Source organism: Lissotriton vulgaris, chromosome 7 (genome assembly GCF_964263255.1).
Source record: "Lissotriton vulgaris chromosome 7, aLisVul1.2, whole genome shotgun sequence".
Lineage (NCBI taxonomy): Eukaryota > Metazoa > Chordata > Amphibia > Caudata > Salamandridae > Lissotriton > Lissotriton vulgaris.
In genome coordinates this window covers 235,890,876-235,918,619 of record NC_141695.1, presented here as the reverse complement: position 1 = coordinate 235,918,619, position 27,744 = coordinate 235,890,876, and the positions used below count along the sequence as shown (strand labels likewise).

Below are 27,744 nucleotides of genomic sequence, written 5' to 3'. Positions count from 1 at the left end.
GTCCAGCCCGAACTGCTAAGCCATGTCTTTCCTAGACCGGAATCAAGCATCCTAGGACAGGTCTCTGTTTATCAGCCGTCTTCAGCCAGGATAGCTAGACTCCAGTGGTGTGGAGAGCACGGGACTCACGTCTGAGCATACCCGTCCCACTCGGGGTGACAAATGCAAAAACAAAAGTTGATGGACAGAATGCAGAACAATGTCATACATTCACCCCAGTACAGAGATCTGGACCTAAATACATAATTTTCTTGCTCACCATGCCATTCCAGTTTGAACCCAGCCATATGCAAATCAGTCTTGACCCTGTGCCCCATGGGAACAGTTTATCCCGAACTGCCAAGCCAGGTCCTCCCTGGACTGGAAACAAGCATCCTAGGACCGGTTTCTGGTTATCAGCCGTAATCAGCCAGGATAGCTTGACTCCAGTGGTGTAGTGAGCATGGGACCCCATGTCTGAACTGGGGAGGTGGAGTTAGCTAATGAATGGTGATGGATTAAACCTGGATCAGTTGACTAGGGGTAAATGTTTGATTTGCTCAAACGCTCTGTCCATCATCCCCTTTGGTATCGCTATGTAAAATTTCTGTACCTTGCTTTTGCATAAATTTGTGAAATTATGGGAACATTACACAAAATTATGCATAATTAAGCAAAATGCAAATCCGTCATTTGTATGGAAGAATATTTGGACGAGATCGAACCTCCACTGGCAAAGACCCTATATATTAAATTCTGTTTAGGGATTTTTCCCATGCATGTCTTTACTGCCAAATGGAACCATCGCCTGTTTTTTTCCCCTTGATTGATGAGACGGTTGAGCATATTATTTTCATTTGCCCTGTGTAACAAGCCATTAGAAAGAAGTGGGTTTTACCTGTCTGCCGCAACTTGGGGATAACAAAATGATAGCACTGCATCTAGAAATGTAAGTAGTAATAATAGTTAATGTATTGTGTTCTCTGTCTCTCAACTTTTGATTAGTGTGTGGCAATATGAGCAGAAAAACTCACTAAGTTAGTGGGTGTAGTTTTTATGCAGAGCAATTTCTGTTGTTTTTATGAGTATTGTGTTTTTAAGGGTTACGTGATGTTAATTTGGATTTCACTTTTTATGTATATGTGATTGTTAGATAGTATGGAATGATGTATGTAAGGCACCTTATCAAAGGTTGGCTAGACAAATCTATGAGTTAAAATTCTCTGCATGCTGTCTTCTATATTATTATTTTATGTCTATTTATTATTTTATTGCCATGTGCCGAAATAAAGATTTATTAAGTAAGAATATGTACTTGTGTGCATCACAAATTAAAGTGGCTTTATTTGTTTTGTTTTGCTGGAAATCTGTTTCCAGCACACTTCAAAATTACAAAAAAAATCTCCTTCATTTTTGCTTTCCTAACTGCTGAATGACTGCAGTTATTTTACAGGTATCTACATTAAAAAATGACTTCCAAAGATTGCCAATTATTCATTTTTAAAATTCCTCTCACTTTGCAGTCAGTCAGAAAAGGAAACAAACCAATGGTAAAAGAATTAGCAGCAACTTGTTAAAAGACATAGCTGCACATGTGATTTCTGTCGTTGAAGCACTACAAATGCGACAAGATAAACAGAATTTAAAGGCATCTTTATTAATTGCCCTGCCTTTCCCAACCCACCAAAAATCTTCTCGCTACTCACCAGTGAGTTGTGGCCCCCAGTTTGGGAATCTCTTCCCTGAGGTATTGCAGCCTGCTAACAGCAACGACCTTTATCTGACTTGATAGTTGGCTTAAGGTACTGCATCCAGTTACATCAAGCACTTGTGTCTGACTCGAGCTACCTCTAGTAATGGCCCATGAAAGTGCTGTTTGCAGCTTTTCATAACATCAGAAAGCGTGCAAATGCCACATTTGGCAGAGGGTTGTTTATGGTGATTTCTTTTTATTTAAATGCGCTCTTTGGCAGGTGTACAGAACAAACACAATAACTAATGGGACTTAGCTTGCAGTATGCACAAGCATTGCCAAAGTCAATAGGTCTGGCTTGCATTTTCGGTTACATTTTAGAATTGGTAACATAAAAGGAAGTTTCAAAGGATGTGGTATACTAGGTGAAGTTTTCGTTTGTTGTGGAGGAAGCCTATTGTGCAGCTACTTTCGAAATAACTCATTATTCCACTGTCCGGCATGACTAGGTTCCTTTTTTAGAGGGTTTTGGTTCTCCTACTGCTGGATCTCAGTGAAGAAACCACAGACGGTGCTGATAGTCTCACACTCCATGGAATCCGCACCTGTCGTTCCGCGATCATACAAGTCCTGTGCTCAGCGGCCCCTCAACTCATCTGTAGAGCAGTCAAATTTATCACCAACTTTGAGAAAAAGAGAGGAACTTTGGCAAAGATTCAATTCATACCCTGAACTTAAATTACTTGTGTGACTGTTTCCTCTGTAACTGACTCGGCTTTTCGAAGTTCGAAGGACATTTTCATTCACAATTTTAGCTTCTAATTATGTATGTATCTCCAGATCAGTTTTTAAATATTACAGTATTTTATTTTTTGTAATGGTTTTTATTAACTATACACTCCCTGTGATCTTCCATGAAAGCTATTTTTGTCTTAATAGTGTTAGTGGTTTCTGATATTTGTGTTATGGCAACACCCCACCCTCCTTTTGAGAGAATTCAGTGTACAATGTGTGGGATCATGTCGCCATATGTCCCAATTAACCTTTTCATCATTTGAAATTGAATATCTTCCCATGATGCACCTTACTAGGCATAATTTTGTTGGTAGTCTTGGCACCATAATCTTTAGTCTGCTTGACTGTCCTTCTTGAGTTTTGCCCTCAGCAGAAGTTTGAAAACATGGCTATTAAGCTTCTCTATGGTCTTTTTCCTTCGATATGCAGTTATTTACTCACCTTTCTTTCTGTGTTCATTCTCCATGTCAGCTAGAAAGGAAGGGTAGAAAAGAGGTAGAATAAGTTGGTGAACTTCAAGAAGAACAGGATACTACATTCTGAGTGAGTGCCCTTGCTCATATACAAGTAGTACAAGTATACTGCACATATTTCTTGACCTGCAGCTCACATACATGTGGCCCACATTGCACTTCTAATGCACTTTAATCATGACATGAATGCACGATTGTCACTCCAGCAGGATATGTACGAACATGTTCCTATTCCATATAAACTAATGAGAGGATTTTACATGTGGCACATCTCACATTAGTTTCCAAAACTGTCTCAGTCCTGGGCACCACAAAACCTCGTCTCCCATTTCCTTTTGTCTTCTGCTCGTTTACTCACACCCCTTCCTGTTACCCTCCTCTTCTGTAACATGCCTTCCTCACCCATTGGAAATCTTCTTCCATAAATGTACTACATTCCCTGACTCCTGTGCACACTCTGTTACCTTCTAGGTCGCATTGCTCTGTATAAATCTGCAAACATACATACATGCATACGTTGTGTGATACTAACCTACCACCCTCAAAGCATTCTCCCATGGAAGTCACATCTCTCCTATTCAAAAGAACCTGTATTCTACACCTCAACACTCCCTTCTGCTCTAGGCTGCTATCTTCACAAGCTTTGCTTAAGACCGTTGGATGAGATTTTACATGTACACAACCCAATTCTGCAGCTCAAGAGTGGGGAAAATAAAGGGGCATATTTATGAATTCTTGCGCATCTCTACAAATCAGCAGGGATGCACCAGAACAAATGCGTCATGCAAAACTACCCTTGCGTCACAACGGATGCGCCGCATTTACAATGCGGCGCGTCGTGGCGCAAGGGTAGTACAAAAGTGGGTGGTGATGGACGGAGCATCTGAATCAATCAAACACTCACACCCAGTCAAAAGATCCTGGGTTTAATCCATCACCGTTCTTTAGCCCACTCTGCCACCCCAGTGCAGACATGGCTATATGCAAATCAGTCTGACCCTGTGCCTCATGGGAACAGTCCAGCTCGAACTGCCAAGCCATGTCTTTCCTGGACCGGAAACAAGCTTCCGAGGACCGGTTTCTGGCGCAAGGGTAGGCAGATGCGTGACGCATCTCATGACGTAAGGGCGGCGCTTCCCTGGAGTCGCGTCGCAAGTGCGATGCGACTCCAGCAATGCTCGGTTGTGCCCTATACTTGACGTGCTGCGTCAGTCCTTATGCCTGCTTCAAACAGGCGTAAGGAATTGACGAAGCAGCGTCGCACAAGTGCCTGCGTGAAATCTTGTAGATTTCACGCAGGCACTTTTGCGAGGCGCACCTGCCCCGGAACGCCCACCCTGCGCCGGAACGCCCACATGTGGCGCAGGGCTTTACAACGTGACGCATCTGCCTAGAAGCGTCACGTTGTAAATGGGTCGCAGGGATGCGCCACGTTTACGCCGCCGTTGCGTCACGCAACGGCGGCTTAAACGTGGCACAAGTGCCTTGTAAATCTGCCTCATAGAGTTTTCCCATGATCTGTTTATCACCAGCAAGGTATCGTCAATTTCCCATTGTTCAACCTGCTAAATGGTAAATTTACTACCTATTGTTAAATCAGTGGTAATGGCCTGTAAACCATTTTTTATGTCTCTAGTAACATATTTAGCAATTTTATCAGAAACCTGGTAGTTCATCTGTCATTCTTTAACTGTTTGCAAGGCTTTTCCCAAAAAATCTGTCATTAACACCACTGTTGATATAGTGTAAAATGGAATAACACATAACTAATCAGTAGTTTTAAAAAGGAAATACTATGCTTCTGATAATTTTGATGTCTTAAGCTTCTCAAATGTATTTGACCAACACACTCTCCACCTAAAATCAGTTGACGTTTCAACTATTGGCGGCTAGAGAAGTCCTTGGGTCATCATCAGGACAGGAAACAGATTCTCTGACTTCCCATCTGGCAATGGTAGTGCCGGATTTCTCCATAGCTGTGTCAATGTATCCCAATCGTGAGCTGCAGCTTCAGCGTCTGTTCTAATACACCAGCTTCCGCGCAGTCTGTTATTTACTTGGTTAATGTCAGTGCTTGCCAGGGTAGAAATTGAAGGTTATGTGTGTACTGTGGAACCTTTCTGTGTGTTTCACTCATGTCTGGAACCTTGGAAGATCAGACCGAAGCAGCAGCTGCACTACATGGACTGTGAACATTCATGACTCTTGGAAACTTCAGATGACGTCACTGCGGAGGGCTTTGTCATGGCTGACTGCAGTAAGGGCCTGCCATGGAAAAATGTATTATTCTCCTGGTTGTCCTGATAGGACATTTATCCTGACTACATGTAGCGACCAGTGTAAACTGAGGACTGTTTTTCTGTCCCTCAGGATCGACATGTAGAAGTCTAGTTCATTCCAACCCTCAAACAAGGCGACCCATGAGATGCCTAGGCCTTCAAAAAGGCATCCTCAACCCTCCTAAATATATCCACTCTTTTTTAAGAGAACAGGCAACAATTGTACAGCGAGATCTTCAATCCTTCTTCACAACTGAATACTTAAAGCCCAACAAACCCTCTTTACTCAATAACTGGGTGTTTCTTGAATACCTTAAACATAGTGCAGCCATGCAGGCCCTGCTATTATCCCTCACCAGACCCTGAAGGAACTCTTTAAAAGGGTGCACCGTCTCTTATTATAATAAAGGCTTACATCCTGGATGACATTTGCACAGTCTATCCCTGCAGAACTCACTCCCGTCCCCCACAAAATCATGTGGACCATGACTGAACATGATGGGGGAAGATAGCTCCACTGGTACCCAATAATTTAATGAGCAACCTGCATAAGACCTCCCAGCATCTGATTAGGGTAAGCTGCATGTGTTGTATCCCTCATACTTCCTCAAACTCCGGACTGTTAAGCGATGTGACACTAAGAGCAGCACTCTGGTTACTCGCACACAACATCAAAACACTGCCCACATTGAATGCAATAAGCCTTCATCCACCCAACTGCCCAGTCGCAAATGTGGTATGGTGCCTTGTCGGGGGCACGAGGCACTATACAAATGGCACTAATCTGTACACATTGCTTGCACTTCACTACTAACACACACACAGTTTACCCAGGCTACCCTCACAACAACAGATAGGACCTACCACTACCCCAGTGTGGACATGATGCTCTATTAATTTGAATCTTCTTCTAACACTCTTAGCTCCAAGATTAGTAAAGCACTAACCCACCCCCTATCTTTGGTAGATTCGATAGCACCATGATCGACTCCCATTAAATCACCCAAAAGATCATTTACTTGTTTCTTCATGTGTTCCTTCATACAATGGTTCACATTCATTACAAAATTGAGAATGCACGGTTAATAGTATTATTTCGAGAACTAATACGAAGTTCTGTGGAAAGCTTCAACATTTTTCATAGATTGCAGTGTTTCGCTTCGTTATATTTTGTGTAAAATGTTTGACTTTTGCCGCATTTTATGTTGCATGTGTCTTTGTTTACCACTACATAATGTCTCTGCAGAGATATAATTTACAGACAGCTTTGTTCTTGTGTGGCTACGTATAAATCATTTCGCTACACTTAGAAGAAATTCCACACTGGCGGAACATAACCTGGCAAAAGGAGACATTTTACAAAATGCAACTTCACAAAATTTCACTAGCGAAATAAAAATGTGAGCATTTGGAACAACAGGCTCTTATGAAAAGTCTTACTAAAAAATCCATAATCGCATGAATGCAAAGAAAGGTTTTAAAATAGTCAAAGGTACAAAGAAAACAAAACGTTTCTCTAAGCCCACTTACCCTTTAACTTGTTTCCTTGAACTTCATTTCCATCTATTCAATCATTTAGACATTAAGTGAAAAATATATTTTTATGTTAATTTGTGCAGAATAAAATAGGAACTTCAGTATCAGGGTTGATTCAGGACAGATTACACAAAAATTTAAGAAAGGGTAAACAGCAAACCCCCAGGATCCCAATATAAACAAATTGAAGAGAGGAGAAGAGAAATTTTGCGGGGAAAGTCAAAGAGAGGGAATGGGTTGAAGGCAGAGAAAGACAAGCATTTGCAATCCAAATTGGTCTCACATTTGTGAGAGTTCAAGGTACTGGCGTTGTAAATGACAGCGCGCCTTATTTATAGGGCTTGCATCATTTTTACATCATTGGTGCGTCACTTTTTGCGACATACCACCAGTTTAAAAAAAATACGCCATGTTGTGTCAGGTAGATGCGTCACTTTGTAAACCCCTGCGCCACATTATACCTGCACCAGGTATAATGCATGCAGGGGGGGCGTTCTGACGCAAGAAAGGGTCGTAGAAGTGACGCAGTGAAATCTATGAGATTTCACTGCGCCACTTCCAGGACGCAAATGTGTCAATATCTTACGCCTGCCTCTTGGCAGGCATAAGACTGACGCAGGCACATTTCACATGGGGCTTGCCCATGTGTAATGACCAATTGCTGGAGTTGCCTCACTTTTGTGACACACTCCAGCAATGCGCATTTTTGCGCCTACCGATACGTCAGAAATACTGACGTATCTGTAACTCCTTGCACGATGATGCGTCATACTGTAAATATGACGCATCATTGGTGTCACAGAGAGGGCGCAAAAAAAAGTGACGCATCGCTGTTTTCTCGCAGCAATGCGTCTCTTTTCATAAATGAGGCCCAATGCCTTTTACCTATGCGTTTTGAATTGGAGTGGAGGGGATGTATGTAGCGTGGAGTTGAATTATATGGGTTGGATTAGAATTGTTAGTAGTGGAGTTAAGTGGTGCGGAGTGGATTTGTGTAGTGGAATTATGTGGTATGGGGTGCACTGAAAATATGTGGAAAGTAATTATGTGGTATTGAGTGTACTGGAATTATGTGAAGTGGGATTGAGTGCCATAGAGTGTAATTTCGCAGAATGGTATTTATGTTGTGTTGTTTAACTATGTGATGTGCTGTTGAATTTAGTGCATGATGGTGAATTCTGTGGTGTGGTTCGGCTGTATGTCGTATGCTATGTAGTTGTGTTTTTGAGTTGAAATATGTGGTTTGTTGTTGAATTATGTGGTGTGGAATGGAAAAGTGTAGAGTTGAATTGTAGCCCATTGCATTTACTTCCAGCAGCGACAAGGGCATTGGTGACGTCATCCAGCGGCTTGCCTGTTATCTCTGACACTGCTTGATTACCCTATAAGCCAGTCCGAACCTGCTGTCAGGGGCTAATTTTCCTTGCTAGGGGCTGAAAACACTGAGAATGATGTTCTTGGAGTGACCCCACAGTGAATACCAAGGAGCAGCCGTATGGCACAGAAGAAATACCAAGAACTTGCAAGGTAAACATAGCCAATCTGCTGGCTTCTCACAATGAAGGTGCTTCTTTTTTGTGCCCATCACTTCATGCGTGGTGGATAAACACACAGTTTTTTTGTGTCATAATTCTTTATTGAGAGATTAAAGGTATATACATTCATTAAAGTATAATACATTATAGTAGACCCATAAAAGTCTAGGTATTTAACATATATTGTATAATATGAAGAAGAAAAAACTTGCATAATAAAGGAAAGGGGAGGAAATAGGAGAAATTAAATGAAAGACAAAGTGTAAAGAAGAGAAAAGGAGAATAGTGGACATTGTATGTTAGGAAATCCAACTCTGGCTAGATAGAATCATGGAAAAAAGTTAGACAAAGTAAATAATGGGATGGGTAAATATAATTTAGAAATAGTAAAATATGTTGTGTATATAATATGAAGAATGATATATATTCATATGAGTGATGGAAGTCCATGAAGGGTATCAAAAAGCTAAATAATTAAGGTAAGTAGATAAATGAATAATGGGTAAATAAACGGATAAATAAATAAGTGAATAAATATTTCAGAGAGTAGATGAGTAATAAAGTGAAAAAGGAAATGGAAGAATGGATAGGGAAAGAAATGAGGGAAAAAAACAACAAACAAAAAAACAGAAGTGAGATCTCCTTACCCAGAAAGAAAAGGAAGTTAGAAATAGGACTTGAGGAGTAAAAAATGTAAGAGGAAATAGGAAGGGAAGAAAAAGAATGAGAGGGAATTATTTAAGGAACTCAGAGAAAAGGACTCCATACTTGTTGAAATATTTCTTCTTGGTCTTGTAATTTGTATATTATATGCTCATGTGATGCTGTCTGGATTATTGCAGCCATCCAGTCCTCCTTCGATGGAGGACTAGGTGATTTCCACAACCTTAAAATACAAGTTTTGGCTGTGGAGAGTGCAGTATGGAAGAGTCTGCGCTGAGGACGCGTGATATCATATGAACTTCCTAGATCATGTAATAAAATTATGGAGAATGTAAGTGGAAGCTTAAGAGGTATAGTTTCATTTATTATGTCTCCTATTTGTGTCCAGTAATGTTGTATAGAAGGACATTCGCAAAGTATATGGAGGAGATCACAATTAACTCCAGAACATCTCCAACATTTAGAGTGTGGTAATAATCCTGCTCTTTGCAATTTAATGGTGTCCAGTACCATTCATGTAAGGTTTTAAAAAGGCAAAATTTTAAGCATGCTTCACAAGTGCCCTTGTCCAAGGCTTCCAGAATGTCGGGCCACGTATTTTCGTCTATAGAGATATGTAGGCGTTCTTGCCATTTCCCGTAAAGAGTTTTAAGAAGTGGTTGTGAGTATAGACGATTAGTTAGAGTACAATATAACCCTGACATTACTCCTTGATGTTTACCCCAGAAGTGAAGATAGTTCAATATTAGCGAATGCACTAACGACCACGGGGAAGGGCTGAGACATCTCTTTAGACAGTGCTGTAGCTGTAAATGTTGCAAAGTCTGATGTAAAGGAAGGTCAAATTCTTCACAAAGAAGTTCAAAGGATTTAAATTAATAATTTATTATAATCTGACCTAATGTCTGGATTCCCCTTGAACTCCAGCTAGTCCAGTGAAGTGCTTGACCATTAATTCGAATACTTTCATTACGCCATAGTGGAGCTTTAGAGTGTAAAAGTCGATGTGCTCTATGCCATACTTGATATGTAGCATGAAGTACCGGATGTGGAGGGGAGGATTGAGGTTTACAAGCACTGTATAAAAAATTGAGACCATCATCGCAATTAAGTATTAGACGTTCTGTTTTAACCCAATGTGGCGGCTCAGTACCACCTGGAAGTAAATAAGCCAATTGTGAGAGGTGTAAGTGATGGTAAACCTAATCCGCCATGGGAACGGTGTGCCAATAATTTAGCAGCTGCCAAACGAGGACGCATGGTTCCCCAGACAAATGACGGTATACGAGAATCTATACGGCGAAGCAAGTTCAAAGGTATTACAACTGGAAGGATTCCTAGAGTAAGCGTGGTAGAGTTACCATTCTCATGGCCTGGACTCTCCCCCACATGGAGAAGCCCATAAGGGACCATTTAGCAAAATCAGTTTCCATTTGTGCTATAAGAATTGAAAGATTATCCAAAACCATTCCCTCAAGTCCACGGTTAATCAAAATTCCTAGGTATTTTAATTAAGACGGTTTCCAACAGAAGGGGTATCCATCAATGGAAGCTTTTGTGGTACCAGAAGAGAGTGGAAGAGCTTCACTTTTGTCCCAATTCACCTTATAACCAGAAATGAATGAGAATTCATTGATAATGTCAAGTAAAGTTGGTAGGGAAGGGAAGGTATCTTTAAGTGCGAGAAGGCAGGGGGAGGCCAGGTAGTAGACAATGGGCTCCTACTTGTAGGATGCATATATCCTCTTTATGCTCACCCCACGTGGGGAGTGGGCGTTCATCCTGAACAATGACCCAACAAGTCAACGCTGTCTCTTCCTCCTACTTTAACACCCTTCGCAAGATCTACAGATGGATCCCCATCAGAACCAGAAGAACGGTCACCCAGGCCCTCGTCACCAGGAAGCTGGACTACGGCAACGCCCTCTATGCGGGAACCACGGCCAAACTCCAGAAGAGACTCCAACGCATACAGAATGCCTCTGCACTCCTCATCCTGGTCATTCCCCGCCACAACCACATCAGCGCCCACCTGACGGACCTGCACTGGCTCCCGGTCAACAAGAGGATCACCTTTAAGCTCCTCACCCACGCTCACAAGGCGCTCCACAACACTGACCAGCATACCTCAACGACCGACTCAACTTCTACACCCCGAACCGCCAGCTCTGCTCCACTGACCTCGCACTCGCCACCGCCCCACGCATCCGCAGAGTGACCACAGTGGCAGATAATTCCCCCACCTCGCCACCAAGACATGGAACACCCTCTCCACCCACCTACGACAGACCCAGGACCTGCTGACCTTCAGTAGACTCCTCAAGACCTGGCTGTTAGATCAGTAGCTGCCCCCCCCCCCCTCAGCACCTTGAGACCATCATGAGTGAGTAGCATGCTTTACAAGTTATTGATTGATTGATTGAATGAATGAATGAATGAATGAATGAATTCGTACTTGTATAGCGCACTTAGTCCCTGAGGTGTCTTGGCGCTGTATGCATACCGCTGTGGAACCCTTCCTGGCTTTTCCCTGTGAAATGCCCACTCCTGGGCACCCCCAAGGTGAAGCCAGGCATCCCAGCGTTGTTGGGGCCCTTGTTGAGATTAAGCAAGCTATTGCCCAGAGTTGCAGAGTAGGACCCATGATTAGAATAGGCACAGAGGTGAGAATTATCAGGTCCGAGGAAATTGAGCCCAAGACCCACCGAGGAGGGAATTGAACCCTGGTCCCGGGCCAGACCTCTGCATCAGGGTCTGCCGCTCTAACCATTGAGCTACACTTCTCCATTGATTGATTGACCCTGACTCCTAATCGGCTACTATCCCCATCCTCAAGATGATGGATAGTGAAACGTGGCATCTACCTCATCTGTCCCAGCTGAGGGATGGTACAGGGTGAAGGTAGACCCACCTCATACTTTACCAACTTTTTCCACCAGTCCTCCCACCAAAAGTGGAGCAGTACTGGGAGGTCACCATCTGCTTCTAATAGCAGAAGGCTGGGGGCAGGGTTCCAAAGTGGCATGTCCTTTGAAGTTCCCACTTCTGCCAAGGCAGATCCAGTAGGGAGGAAGGTGCATCCGCCTCTGCCCAGAATAGGCATTGTCTCTGGATCTGGAGAGCTCTGGCTCTATATCCAGGGGTCCAGAAACATGTCTGTGTTAGGGATTAGTCAGGGTTTTCCTCTCTGGTCTAGTCTTTTCTCTTCTTTCGATTTTCCTGTGGTGTCCTTTCTCTGTTTCCTTGTTTTTGGTAACCCCGCCCATTTTCCCTCCGTGGATTTAGGTCGCCAGCACTAGGGCTCTGTGCTTGGTTTCTGACCTTGTTGGCGTTTTTCAAGCGTTTGGATTACGATTCTTGAATCTTGAAATCATCGTGGGAACTCGTGGGATTACTAGTCTTCCCGACGCGACCTGGCTGGAGGTGGCGTTCTGCTGCACGAGGCTTCGTGTCAGCCGCCCGGATGGGTGCAACTCCGGTCGTCTTCCCGAGCGAGTAAGAACCGGCGGAAGCGTAAGAGGAGCGTCCGAGTTGTAAAACTCAAGGACTACCTGTTTTTGATATTGTGTCAAATCGTAATTGTGCTCAAGGGTTCACCTCGCCGCCGAGGGAACCGCGGGAGGCTTTTTCCGGGTTTTGATTACCCGTGGTATGGTGTAGTTTTAAGCGCTACCATTGGAAGGCCTGTTTAGTCTGTGGCCACAGTTATTTTGAGGTCAATGCTATTCTTGATGCCCGGAGGAGACGAGGGAGGTTGATGTACTTGATTGATTGGAAGGGGTATCCACCGGAAGAACGCTCTTGGGAACCTGCTACCGGGGTGCATGCTCCTAGACTGGTTAGACTATTCCATCTTCGTCACCCGTCTAAACCTCGCCCGGTTGGGAGGCCTTTGAGGGGAGGTACTGTTAGGGATTAGTCAGGGTTTTCCTCTCTGGTCTAGTCTTTTCTCTTCTTTCGATTTTCCTGTGGTGTCCTTTCTCTGTTTCCTTGTTTTTGGTAACCCCGCCCCTTTTCCCTCCGTGGATTTAGGTCGCCAGCACTAGGGCTCTGTGCTTGGTTTCTGACCTTGTTGGCGTTTTTCAAGCGTTTGGATTACGATTCTTGAATCTTGAAATCATCGTGGGAACTCGTGGGATTACTAGTCTTCCCGACGCGACCTGGCTGGAGGTGGCGTTCTGCTGCACGAGGCTTCGTGTCAGCCGCCCGGATGGGTGCAACTCCGGTCGTCTTCCCGAGCGAGTAAGAACCGGCGGAAGCGTAAGAGGAGCGTCCGAGTTGTAAAACTCAAGGACTACCTGTTTTTGATATTGTGTCACATCGTAATTGTGCTCAAGGGTTCACCTCGCCGCCGAGGGAACCGCGGGAGGCTTTTTCCGGGTTTTGATTACCCGTGGTATGGTGTAGTTTTTAGCGCTACCGTTGGAAGGCCTGTTTAGTCTGTGGCCACAGTTATTTTGAGTCATTTTTGGATACATAAGTGCCTGGTCTGCACTTCTCGTTTTTCCTGGGGTTTTTTGTGTCAGAAGTATGACTTTTTCCCCATTTCATATATAAAGAGTAATTCGAGGAATTGGTCCTTGTACAGCTAATGGAGTTTCGCTCTCCTTGGGACAAGCCTGCTATGTTACACAAGTAAGGAGGGGATTGGGGTGTGTTGGACATGTATATGGTGTGAGAACAAGGATTCAGGTGAAGGAACACTGGGCCATGTGTTAATGTGCTATTTCTTTTCTGTGTTTCTTTTCTCTTATGACTGCAGGTTAGAAGACTTTTCCCTACGCTACTGAAGAGGGTCTGCAGTGCTGTAACATAGAGAGAGCATTGGCTTTACTCTTTCTTTGTTTTACTTTTTCCTACCTTCTCCCTTTTCCCGGTTCGCGGTCACGCTGTACTAACTTGCGTGTGGCGTTCCGAGCAGAGGCAGAGGAGTGGGGCCATCCTCGCTTCCGTGGTTGTGGGTTGAGTCGGCGAAAGATCCAACAGTCTGGTGATGGCAGACTGGCTTAAACTAGACAGGGACAACACCAGTGTTTGGCAGGTTTTAGGGGACCCATTAGCAGGGTCTCCTGTGTGAATTTATTAATAAATGCAATACTGCCATCAGCGAAGATTTACTAAGACAAGATATTTGGTACCAATCATCTTATAAATCAGTGTGACTATCATGGAGCTAGGAAACTTGTGATGCTGAGTATCCAGCCCATGTACTCACTACAGCTTCCTTATTGACTTAAAACACCCAGAATGGACTGGATATTGTAGGGACCCATTTGCTCATGCTGACAGGCCCTCACATAGGATAGAGTGCACCCTGCCATAGGGCTAAAGGCCTACAGTAGGGGTGGTTGACCTATATGTAATGCGTGCAGGGATGGCATGGCACACAGGCCTGTGTGCCATGTCGACTCTTTGGTTTGTCCTCACCTGGACACGCAGCCTGATAGCAGAACAGCCCGATCCAGTTGAGGAGTTCCTAGTGGACCTCCTTCTGTCCCCATACCCTGGGGTAACAAAGGTACCAATTACTGGGGCTTGTAGGGGAAATAGAAGTTGTGCCAATCATCATACAGTTTTTGGGAAAGGAGATCTGGGAGTGGGAACATGGTAGAAAGGGACTAACCATATCAAAAGAGGTACTTTCCTATACAGACACTGTAGAAGGATGGACACCATAGATAGATACTGTAAGATAAACTCTGTAGGTAGATACTCTAGAGAGATAGACACCACAGATACATAGTGTAACAGGGAAGACACAGTAGACAGATACTGTAGAAGGAAAAAGAAAGTAGACAGATACTGTAGAGGATAAACGCAGCAGACAGATACTGTAGAAGGATCGAAATCACAGATAAATTCTGTAAAAGGATAAACGTAGTGAACGGATACTGTAGAAGGATAGACCACAGATGGATACTGTAAAAGGATAGATGCAGTATACAGGTACTGTGGAATGAGATAAACCACAGCAAGATACCTTAAAATAATAGATATAGTAGACAGTGTGGAAAGATAGACAGCACAGATAGATATTGTAAAAGGATAGATAGGTGCAGTATACAGATACTGCGGAAAGAGAGACACCACAGATAGATACTGTAAAAGAATTAACGCAGCAGACAGATACTGTAGAAAAATAGACACCACAGATAGATACTGTAAAAGAATAGAAGCAGTAGAGAGACACCAGAGATAGATACAGTAAGATAGACACTTAGCAGATGGACTGTAGAATGATAGACACCACCGACATTGTGGAAAGATAGACATGAGAGATGTATACTGTAAACGGATAACCGCATTTGGCGAGATGCTATAGAAGGATAGACACCACAGATCGATATTGTAAAAAGATAAATGCAGTAGACAGATACTGTAGAAAGTTAGACACTACAGATAGATACTGTAAGATTGACACTTTAGGCACATATGCTGTAGAATACAGTTTTTCTTTGGGGGACTCCAAGCCTCAGTACACGTAGCACCACAGAAGATGCTAGCAATACTTGCGGCAGGGGGAGGAGGATACGGGGGCCTCTAGCAGTGGTACAAAGTGCCACTAGCATTCCCTCAAGGCAGAATTTGTAGATAGATACTGTAGAAAGATACACACCACAGACAGATACTGTAAAAATATAGACACAGTATACAGAAACTGTGGAAAGATAGACACCACAAAGAGATACTGTAAAAGTCTAGATGCATCGAACAGATACCTTGGAAACACAGATACTACCGTCAGATACTGTAAAAGGATAGATGCAATAGACGGATACTGTAGAACTGTAGTTCTTAACCTGTGGCCTGGAGACCACTGAGGGCCAGCAAAGCCTACTCAAGGGATCCGCGACTGGTTAGAAAATGAAAGAATATTAATAGATTAATAAAGTGTGTTTAAATAAGAATTGAATTTAATTGAAACAACATTTATAGAGCGCATGGCTACCCGGAGGCATCCCAGTGCTAGTATCCGTACTGGTGAGGAGTTTGACCAGTTTAGGGGAAAAGTAACATTTGTAACAGTTTGCGAAAGGCTAGGTGGTTGGTTTCTACATGTAAGGGAGGAGGGGGGGAGTTCCAGAGCCGGGCCTCATTAAAGGAGAATTGCCGACCCCCGCTTCTGGTCTTCCTGACCCTAGGGACCGTGACCAGATTTTTATTCTTCAAGTGAAGGCTTCTGTGGGGCTGGTAGGGCTGGATGGTATTGTGGAGAATGGCGGGCCTGTTCCTGCTAGGGACTTATGGATGAAACATAAGACCTTGACATTAACTCTCTCCCTGACTGGCAACCAATGGAGAGATCTTAGGGATGGTTTAGCTGAATGATGTTTGGGAATGCCTAATAGAAGTCTTGCTGCACAGTTTTGTATTGTCTGAAGTTTGGAAAGGTTGGCCACGGTGGCACCCAAATAAAGGGCTTTTGCATAGTCTAGCCAAGACAAGACAAGGGCCTGGACCATACCTTTCCTAGTCTGAAAAAGAAGAAGGGGAAGAACCTTCCAAATAATTTTCAGGATTCCATAGCACATGGACGCCGTCTTCCGTGCTTGCACCTTAAATGTAAGATCTTGATCGATCCAAACACCCAGGCTTTTTAACTGGGTCTTGGGGGTGGGGGCTGAGCCAAGGGAGGTTGGCCAAATTGCATTTAGATCGAAGGGAGAGTGATTGCCTAGAATCATGATTTAACTTTTTTCCCTGTTCAACTACAGAAAGGACTCATTCATCCAGATAGCGATTTCTTCCTAACATGGACGCAGACTGGGAGGGGAGCTTTCAGCTTTATTAAGCCCAATCACCAATTGCGTGTCATCGGCATAGGTGACTATGTGTATTCCGAAGGGTGAGACTACCTCTGCCAGGGAGCATGTGTAAACGTTAAATAAGGTGGGGCTCAGAGAGGAACCCTGGGGTACTCCACACCAGAGGGGCATCTGCTTAGAGATCACCTCATTGTCAAAGACCTGGAAGGATCTAGGGCTCAAGAAAGACTGCAGTCATAACGGAGGAGTTTCATTGACACCTAGTTTTCTGGACCAGAAATTCTACAGAAAGAAAAATGTAGAATTGGACATATAGTGATTCATTGGAGGTCCCCAGGTTTCAGCAGTGATTAAGTAGGGGGGTCACAGATGTCAAAAGGTTAGACACCATAGATAGATATATAAGATAGACACAGTAAGCAGATAGTGTTGAAATAATATGGCATAAATAGTGCTATAAGATAGGGACCATGGAGATATGGTATAGGGATAGACACCATTAATAGATAGATACTACAGAATAGAGACTGTACACACATAGAAAGACAGTGATTGTAAGTGATACTCTTAAAGGATAGAAGCCCCAGGTAGATACTGTAGAAGGATAGACACTGTAGAACAATACTATACAATGATATATACTGTCGAAGATTGACGCTGTAGAATAGAGACTGTACACAGATACTGTGGAAGAATTGACACTTTTGACAGATACTGTAGAAGGATAGATATTATAGAAAAATATACCATAGATTGATAGTGTAAGGGGATAGACACCGTAGGCCTATAACAGAGAAGGATATAAGTTGTTGAAGGATAACCACTATAGACAGATACCACCAAACACTCTAGATTGATACTGTTGAAAGACAGTGATCATAGGCAGATACTCTAAAGAGATTAGACTCCCTACGTAGATACTGTTGAAGGATAGACAATATAGAGCAATACTATAAAATTATATGATATGTTGAAGGATAGTAACCGTATATAGACACTATAGAATGGAGACCGTATACAGATATTGTAAAAGGATTGACACTGTAGACATATACTGTAACAGGATAGACACTTTAGACAAAAGCATAATGAAATACACCACGTCAAGTCAAGTCAAATCAATGAATTTATATAGCGCGCTACATACCCAGAGGGTCTCAAGGCGCTTGAGGAAGGGTGGGGAATTACTTGTCGAATATCCAGGTTTTGAGTTGCTTTCTGAATGCTAGGTGGTTCTGAGTGAGGCGAAGGTGAATGGGAAGTGAGTTCCAGGTTTTAGCCGCCAGGTAGGAGAAGGATCTTCCTCCCATGGTGGTTTTGTTGATGCGAGGTACAGCAGCAAAGGCTTGATTGGAAGAGCGTAACTGGCAGGGGGGGGTGTAGAAGGAAAGTCGTGTGTTGAGGCATTCGGGTCCAAGTTCGTAAAGTGCTTTGTGTGCGTGAGTTAGGAGGCGGAATGTTATCCTCTTATTGACGGGGAGCCAGTGGAGGTCTTTCAGGTGACCAGAAATGTGTTCTTTACGCGGGATGTCTAGTATGAGTCTGGCTGATGCGTTCTGGATGCGTTGGAGTTTTTTCTGAAGTTTTGCGGTGGTACCGGCGTATAGGGTGTTTCCGTAGTCCAGGCGGCTTGTAACTAGTGCGTGGGTGACCGTTTTTCTAGTTTCGGTGTGGATCCAGCGAAATGTTTTTTGAGCATGCGAAGAATGTTGAAGCAAGACGATGAGACGGCGTTGACTTGTCTGGTCATCGAGAGTGAGGAGTCCAGAATGACGCCCAGGTTCCGTGCGTGGTCCGTCGGGATGGGTGCTTTTCCAAGGGCCTCTGGCCACCAGGAGTCGTCCCAGGCGGAGGGGGAGGTACCTAAAATAAGGACTTCTGTTTTGTCTGAATTCAGTTTCAGACGGCTGAGCTTCATCCACTCGGCTACTTCTTTCATTCCTTCATGTAGGTTGGTTTTGGCGGTGTTAGGGTCTTTGGTGAGTGAGAGGATCAGTTGAGTGTCATCAGCGTAGGAGATGATGTTGAGGTTGTGTTTGCGTGCGATGGTCGCGAGGGGGCTCATATATACGTTGAAGAGGGTGGGGCTGAGTGAAGATCCTTGTGGCACGCCGCAGATGACTTCAGTAGCCTCCGACTTGAATGGTGGGAGGCGGACTCTCTGAGTTCTTCCGGCAAGGAACGAGGTGATCCATTCCAGTGCTTTTCCTTGGATTCCGATGTTACTGAGGCGTTGTAACAGGGTGCTATGACAGACTGTGTCGAAGGCTGCGGAGAGGTTGAGGAGGATGAGGGCGACTGTGTCTCCATTGTCCAGTAGAGTTCGAATGTCATCTGTTGCAGCGATGAGTGCGGTCTCAGTACTGTGTTTGGCTCGGAAGCCGGACGGTGAGGAGTCGAGGGATTTGTTTGTTTCGAGGAAGGCGGCGAGCTGGTTGTTGACAGCTTTCTCGATGACTTTGGCCGGGAATGGAAGGAGCGAGATGGGGCGGTAGTTTTTGAGTTCGGTGGGGTCAGCTGTGGGTTTTTTCAGAAGGGCGCTGAGTTTGGCGTGTTTCCAGCTTTCCGGGAAGGTGGCGGAGTTGAGGGAGCAGTTGATGACGTCTCGGAGGTGTGGTGCTATGGTGGAGTCTGCTTTGTTGAAGATGTGGGGGATCCTGAGTGGATGGAGTTCATCAGGCGGATGGTGTCCTCAGTGGAGATTGGTTTCCAGTCATTAAGGATTTTCAAGGGGGGTGAAGGTATGGCAGAAGGTTGGGTGGGTTGGTCTCCGGGTTGGTTGTCGAAGCTGTTGTGGATGTCTGCGATTTTGTCGTGGAAGAACGAAGCTAGGGAGTCGCAGAGGGTTTGAGAGGGAGTGATGTCGTTGGAGTTGGCAGTGGGGTTGGTAAACTCTTTGAGGATGTTGAATAATTCCTTGCTATTGTGGGCGTTGTTGTCTAGTCAATCTTTGAATGCGGCTTTCTTTGCAGTCCGGATCAGTTGGTGGTGTATGCGGGCGCCTTCTCAAGGGAGCGACAGAGTTTCTTGGATTTCTTAAGATCATCGTTGAACCAGGGGGCGTTTTTGCTGCCTAGTTTGATTTGACGTTTTTTCAAAGGTGCTAGGTTGTCGGCACTGTTGGTTAGCCATTGAGTGAGGTTGATGGCTGCTTGGTTGGGGTTCGAAGAGTGGGCAGGGGGGTTTTGACGAAGCGATGAGGAGATCTGGTCGATGGTGATTTTGTTCCAGTTTCTTCGCAGAGTAGGTTGAGGATGGTTGTGGGTTGTGGTCTTTTTGTAGCTGAAGTAAACGCAGCTGTGGTCCGTCCAATGGAGAACTGTGGTGTGACTGAAGGAGATATGTTTACTGGAGGTGAAGATAGGGTCGAGTGTGTGACCTGTGAAGTGAGTGGGGGTATTAACAAGTTGTTTGAGTCCGAGGTTGGCGAGATTGTACAGAAGGGTGGTGGTGTTGTTGTTGTTGTTGCTCTTTTCCAGGTGAAAATTGAGGTCTCCCAATAGAATGTAGTCCTCGGAGGGGAGGGCGTGTGGAGTGATAAAGTCAGTGATGTCTTCAGTGAATTGTGCCCAGGGTCCAGGTGGCCTGTAGAGGATGGTGCCTCTGAGTGTGGTCTTGGGGTCGGTGTGGATCTGGAAGTGAAGGTGCTCGGCGCTAGCGAGATTGACGTCTGAGCTGGTTGAGATGCGGATGGAATTCTTATGGACGATAGCGATGCCTCCTCCTGTATGGTGGGTGTGGTCTTTTTGGATGATCTTGTAGCCTTCCGGGATGGCAATGGTGATGTCTGGGGCTGAGGAGGCGTTCATCCATGTTTCTGTTAGGAAGACGACGTCCGGGGAGATGGTGTCTAGTATATTCCAAAGGTCGATGACGTGTTTGTGGACCGAGCAGGTGTTGAGCAGGATGCATTTTAGGTGGTTGGTGTCCGAAATCTGTTTGGTATTAGTGGATGAGGAGTTGGTCTTGGTGCCGTCATACTTGCAGGAGTTGCATGTGAAGGGTCCATGGGTATGTCCAGGAGCGGCTTGGGCATAGTTGGGGAGTGGGCCGGGGTTTAGGGCTAAGAGGGTGGAGGGGTCGTATGTAATGCGGGTAGGGTGGGTGGTACGGGAGATAGTGTAGAAGGCCAGGCCTATACTGTAGAAGGATGGACACAATCAACACATTTGGAGTATAAACACTATAGACAGATACTGTACAACACTGTACCAAGATACTGCTGAAAGACCGCGACTGTAGGCAGATACTCTAAATAGATACTCCAGATAGACTCTCCAGGTAGACACTGTAGAAGGATAGAGAGTATAGAAGCATACTCTAAAATGATACATAATGTTGAAGGATAGACACTATCGATAGATACTCTAGAATAAAGACCATACACAGATACTGTAGAAGGATAGACACTGTAGACAAATACTGTAGGAGCACACAATCACCTTATATTGGAGAGGTAAAGACATCCTAGACACCATTGTAGGATTAATACTATACAGAGATACTGTACCAGGGTAGACACAGTACGTTAACTTGTTGAAGGATAGAGACTGTACACAGAATTGCAGCCTCTTCTGCAACCACATCTGATTAGTTACCAAAACTATCATCTTATTTATCACTTTCATCAAAACCAAGGGGCATATTTACAATGAAGTGACGGAGTGCAGCGTTAGCCTTCCTGGTTTTACGCCACACTCAACCACTTCAGAAACACAGGGCTAAACCATATTTACAACAATATGGTGCAGCCCTGCGTTTCCCCCTGCGTTGGCGCTAAACTTAGCAGCCTAGCGCCAACCCATGCACCCTTGCACCATAGTGCAAGGGTGTCTGTGTTGAGTGGAAGATTGTTTATGTGCAGGAAGTCACTCTGGGAAGCGCACGGGTCCCTGAAAAAAGGAGAAACCCCTGACAGGGAAATCAACTATTTTGAAAAAATAATTGCACTGGGAACAGTGCTGATTAATTCTAGAAAGGCATGTAAACTCTAGACACACAAGAACATGAAGCACATCATGACAACTGACACAAAAAAAAATGTTTTTATTAATCTTTTTGTTTTTAGAGATAGAAAAAATATATATATTTATAAATACAATTCATATATGATAAATTTCAATGCATAAACAAATATCGATTACAGATGATGTTGTGCAAATTAGAACCACATAATGATACACATTATGGTATAACCTGAGAAAAATATAACTTCAATTTATATGTGCAGAGTGGTCAAACAGTCTATACAATTCATGATAATCTGCATGGTCGATATGAGGCTAGAAATATTATTTAGGCCGTATATGAAGACACTGGTAATGTTTGTTGAATACCAACGCATTTCGGCAAAGCCTTCTTCAGGATTTTCATACCAGTGGTTACTCTGCGAAATCTTTAGATGGTATTTGAATGAAACCAACCATCATCGTTTGAAGTTGGACACTCTATTTAGCTGTACTGTATACCTCTTCATCCATGAAAGTGATGATATGAATCTTTAAAAAGGTCTTGCGCCGTAAGGGTAAACATGAAGGGCTTGTGCTACCTCTTCTATTATAATATGTCCCTTAATTGGCCACTGTTAGACCTGGCACCATTGGCGTGGGTCTCCCTTCCATTTTTCGCTGTTGTCTCCTCTGTTTTTGCTGGTATTAGATGCTCTGGGGGCTGTGCCACTGCCATTCATTGCCACAGTGCAAATGCTCCCTGTGTAAATATGACTGTGAATTGGTATATCTGTGATTGGCTTATTTGGTTTACCTGTTAGTCCCTAGTAGTGCGGCCTGTGCGTGCCCAGGGCTGGTGCTGGTGGGCCTGCAGCGCTGGTTTGCGCCACCCACAGAAGTAGCTCGTAAAGTGTACTTCAGACCCGCCACTGTAGTGCCTGCATGCAGTCCAGAACTGTCATCTTGGCTGTGAAGTGCCCACACTTCCCAGTCCCTGACCCTTCCCTTAGCATCATATCAATCACCCCTATGATAGGTGCAGTGTGTGTGTGTAAGGTAGGACATGGCTTGATATGTGTAGCATGTCCTGGTAGTGAACCACCTTCCATTTTGTTTTTCACTGCTGCAAGGCTACCTCTTCTCGATAGGCTAGAATGGGGAGCATGGCTATTACATTTTAAAGTCCTAGCTGACTCCGGGAACATGGTAGAAATTCGAGTTTAGTATGCCTGAGCTCAGAATAATAAAATACATCTTTTAGTGAAGTTGGTTTTAATATTCTGTGTTTGAAAATACCACTTTTAGAAAGCAGGTATTTTCTTGCCTTAGCCTCCAGTGTGCTCTGCTGTTATGTGTATTGGCTGTCTGGGTCTAGAGAGGCAAGACAGGCTGAGTCAGACCTGGGTTGAATAGAGGAATCTGCATTGAGTACTGGCGAGGGGTAGCTCCTTGTCCTGAATAGGGATGTGCCTGGCAAGGTGAATGCTGACTCCACCTCCTACTGTGCGTCTGATGGCAGACCCTCTCTTTCTGAAAGGAAGGATGCAGCCTGGTAAACAAAGTGCTCCAGGCCTGAGCAGAACTGGTTCTGGCTGGGTTCAGTGACTAGAGACTTCTGAGAAAAAAGACTTTTGGGGTATAAATATCTGTGCCCAAACCCTCTGATTTTTGTATTGCTCCTGGATGTCAAGAGGAACCTCTGTCCGTGTTACTGAAGGAATCTGCAGGAGAGGACTGTCCTTGTGCTTGTGTGCTGTTTCTTGGATTGGCCTGCAGTAGTTCTCCTTGGACTTGGAAGAAGAGGGAAAAGGACTTTTGAGAGACTTTTATTTTGCTTAGCAATCACTCCTGCTGGAGCTACAGGCACATCTGACTCCCCCACCAGCCTCCTGATTCCTCCCAGCGAGGATTTCTATCTGCAGGTGTTGCCCCTGTGAGTTCCAGGGCCTCTAGTTCTACTACAGAGAAAAGAGAGCTGAAAACTGTCGCTAACGCCAAAAAATCCATGCGCTGCTGCCTCCGAGAGCTCACAAACCAAAGATCATCGCATCACACGCTTGCGGGCCCCAAAGTGCTCGCTAGCCCCAGAGATCATCGCATCGCAGGTTTGCGGGCTTTTCAAAGGCCCGCTGACCCCGGATCATCGCATCGAGATCATCGCAGCGCGGACGCCATGCTTCCGCCATTTTCCTTGCATTGCACTCGGATCGTCGCTCCCTCGCAGGGCGCCATTTTCTTTCATCGCAACAAGATCGCACACTCAACAGGATCAGCCCATCATCCTCCCTCGTGGCAAGGATTCAATGCATCGCTGGCCTAGTGTGAAGAAATCTGTCGCTTTGTCCCGCAGGCACCCGCAGCCCGGCGTATCATCCTCCCCTGCGGCAAGGTTTCAACGCATCGACGGCCTAGCGTGGCGAAAATCATTGCTACAGCAGCTTTGCGACATTTTGTTGGTTTTGCTATGAAATCCAGTTACTTTGTAAGTAAAAGGGTCGCAGAGACCACTACTTTGAACTGAACCCCTAGTTGAACACTTTGAACTCTTTTTCCAGCTTTTCAAGAGTACCCCCCTTTTTTAGTATTGTGGCTTTTTACCGTTATTGGTCTTGTGTTAAGTCTATATATAAAGATACTTATTTTTTATAATTACTTGTGTGGTGTCCCTTTGTAGTGTCCTTCACTGTGTTACTGTGTATGATCATAAATGCTTTACACACTACCTCTGAGATAAACCTAACTGCTCGTGCTATGTTACCACAGGGTTGAGCAGGGGTTATCAAAGGGTGTAGCCCCCTTTCTCTGACTTAGGAAGAAGGGTCCCTACTTGGACTGTGCCAGCCACTGCCAACTAGAGACCCCCATTTCTAACAGCCACTGACTTTGTGTCCTGCTCAATTCTATCGATCGGAGGCTTGAAAGATGTGTTATTAATCTTAAAAATTGGGGAAACTTTCAACAGAGATGAATTCCTATATACGTGGACTCGCTTTAGAATAGTTTCAGATTAGATAGTCTTGGGCATGGAAAAGTCTCCCTTCCTGCATATAAACAATCTTCAAATGACGTTTTGTAACTTTTATGTGTGCTGCTTAACCCCTTCGGTGCTCATGATGAGCTGAGCTCGTCATGACCACACCCATTTCTATAATGGCCCAGCACAGCAGGGGAATATCTTAAGCAGCCAAGGTGTTAATGTGGCACGCATACATAGCAGTTGCATTTTTTTTATTTTTTATTGTTTATGTGCAGGAAGGGACACCTTCCTGCCATAGATAATCAATGGTAATTTGCTGTTTCTATGTGTGCTGCACAACACAGCACAGATGGAAACAGCAAAAGCGAGGAGAAATAAAGCATTTCTCCTCATTTCGCCTGTTTAAGACTAGGTTTTCCCTGGTCTTAATTTTGGAGCTGCCTCCTACTTACACCACCCTTCTAAATAGAGGGCAGCGTCAAAATCACAGGGTGTTGCGGTGAAACACCCACCGCAACACCCATTGCCCTTCCCTTTTATGCTGAGTACAGTGTGAAAGGGTGCTTTATTTACAAGGCAGCGTTAACTCTGCCTTGTAAATAGGGCGAAGCCCCTATCGCCACCACAGTGTCACTGAAAGTTAGGTTGTGATGGTGATAGGGGGCTTGTAATTATGCACTTAACTCTTTAGAAAAGTAGCTATTCAAGATCAGAGAGGATCAAAACATCAGTGAGGGGTTGCCTTGTGCCCCCACAGACTGTGCCTCTGAGCGGAGGATCTGTACATGGCTCTGCCAAGACAGAAGTAGAGCTGGAGACATGAATTTTAATGAAATTGTACTCACCCGCTGAACCTTCTGCGGCACTGTCGTCATCATCTACAAATCCCCCAGCATAGTCCTCACTTGACCCTACAACAAGAGAGACCGTCAGAAGTTTAGTTTCCTGAACCGGACATGAACATCATACAATAAAACCTGCCAAAGATGTGGTTGTAGCCTCTTCTAGTGCTCCACGCATATTTTAGGTCCACGAACACTACTGGCTGAATTTTGTGTTTTCTTCTCTTTCTCATGCCTGTTACGTCCCTTTAGATTTCTGATTGCCAAGTTTGATCCTATACCTGTCATTTTATAATACACTTCTTTACCCTTAGAGAAGGAATAGTGACTTGTTTTCTTTCTCTTGTTTGAAAATAATTTATTGTCGTATTTGTCAAAAGATAATCAATGAAAAAGTTATAACTTCATAGAGTTAACTCACAGGAACAGAATCTAAAAGGAATCGTCACAAAATAAATGATTCACTCTTTTAGCCATTTAATGTGGAACTTTTACATAATATAGAAGAATGGGTCTGATGTACAAAGAATTATTGCAGTCACAAAGCCTGTGATTCGCAAAATCCCAAGGTTAGCGGCCACAACACCTTTGCTTTGCAGCCAAACCCATTTTGCAATTTGGTAGTAACTAAATCTCAAAATGGGATCGTAAAGATTTAACGATCCCTGTTAGAAAGGTGCTTGTTTAGGACATCCTTTCGAAATAACGATTCATTATGGTGTGTGCCCTTTGGGACCCCTTCCCCTTTGCGAAAGTGAAGAGCAACTGGGGAGTAGGCAACAGTCCAAGAGACGACTGCCAACTCTCAGACAAACTTTAAAAAATGTTACTTTTCTTTTTTATTGGAGCCCCTATCCTTTAATAAAAACAGGCTGCATTAAAAATAAGTTTACTTTATTTAAATGCGAACACAAACATGGTGGTCTGTTGACCCCAGCAGGCCACTATTACTGTGAGGGTACCCAATTGCAGTAAGTTGCAATTTGCGACCTATCTCATGAACATTGATGTCCATGCACAAAAGTCAGTATGCAATTTACAACCACTTTTTGTGATTTTAAATTTCATAAATCACGTCCAGAATCTTGACCAGATTGTACAAAATGTACACTTGAGGGCAGATTTACAAGCCCCTTGCGCCTCTTTTACGCCGCCGTTGCGTCACTTTTGTATGCAGCGGCGGCACAAAAGATCCGCCATGGTGCGGGGTATTTACAACGTGACGCATCTGGGAGATCCGCCACGTTGTAAATCCCTGCACCATAAGGAGGCGTTCCGGTGCAGGGGGGGGGGGGGTGTTCCTGCGCAGGAACGCCTCCTAAAAGTGGCTGAGTGAAATCTACAAGATTTCACTCGGTCACTTTTAGGCCAATGCTGCGTCAAAACCCTGCGCCTCCTTGAAGCAGGCGTAAGGTTTACGCAGCATTGGAAGAATAGCCCCCCCCCCAGAGCATTGCTGGAGCTGCATCGCGCTTGCAACGCAACTCCTGCAATGTGCCACCTTTACGGCACAGATGCGTGACGCATCTGTGCCGTTTTTGCCCCATGCGGCGCATCATGGGTGGCGGAGCTGCGGCGCACAATTACTGGCGCATTCCTGCTAATTTGCAGGGATGCATAAGTAATTGAAAATCTGCCCCTTAGTTCCAGATTTACAAAGACTTTGTGTCAGGTTTGCATTACTTTTGTAACGCAGGCACGATGCAAAGTTTTGGGTTGGTATTTACAATACTCATGTGTAAAATCTTTATTTGGATAAAAGAAAAATATCCTTAAAAGCATTACAAATTGAATCCACAAATCGGTACATTGTAATTAATACATTTCAAAACATATTTTACCACAGTTGAACAGTAAAAATCGATCGACACCTGTTACTCGATTTGTATTGCACCTTAAAAATTAAAACTATTGTGTAATAGACAGCGATAACACTTAGTAAAAGAGCAGGAGGATTTAATGTTCTGACACTTGACAGCTAAAACTTGTAATTTTCTTTTTTCTTTTTTTATCTTAAAACTAAGGGCTAAAATGCAGCATCGGTTGGGCCACTGGACAGGACAAGGCGGGGGATTACTGCTCCTTCCGCCTTTGCTGTAAAGATGCGGTGTGCATCCCGAATATATGTTGTAAAGGCAATATTCAGAGCTATGTTTTCTGGGTACAGAGAGGTGATAATTGCCTGTCTACAATCCAACTTCAAAACATGTTTGCATTGTATATTGTAACCCAAATAAGACAACACAGTGAAATGCAC

At 44.2% G+C, this 27,744-nt stretch overlaps 1 protein-coding gene across 3 annotated transcripts in view; it reads right to left on the bottom strand.

The window, feature by feature from the left end:
- Positions 1–27,744, bottom strand: part of LOC147701274 (uncharacterized) — a 167,112-nt gene that overhangs the window by 30,749 nt on the left and 108,619 nt on the right. For 2 of the 3 annotated variants that reach the window (XM_086930004.1, XM_086930005.1), the window contains 3 exons: positions 25,491–25,556; positions 6,750–6,782; positions 2,909–2,938 (listed from right to left, as the gene is read on the bottom strand). In XM_086930004.1, coding sequence (XP_086786130.1) covers positions 2,909–2,938; positions 6,750–6,782; positions 25,491–25,556 — 129 coding nt within the window. Of the gene's footprint in view, positions 1–2,908; positions 2,939–6,749; positions 6,783–25,490; positions 25,561–27,744 lie in introns of all 3 variants that reach the window. The other variant, XM_086930003.1, reaches the window with a different exon arrangement.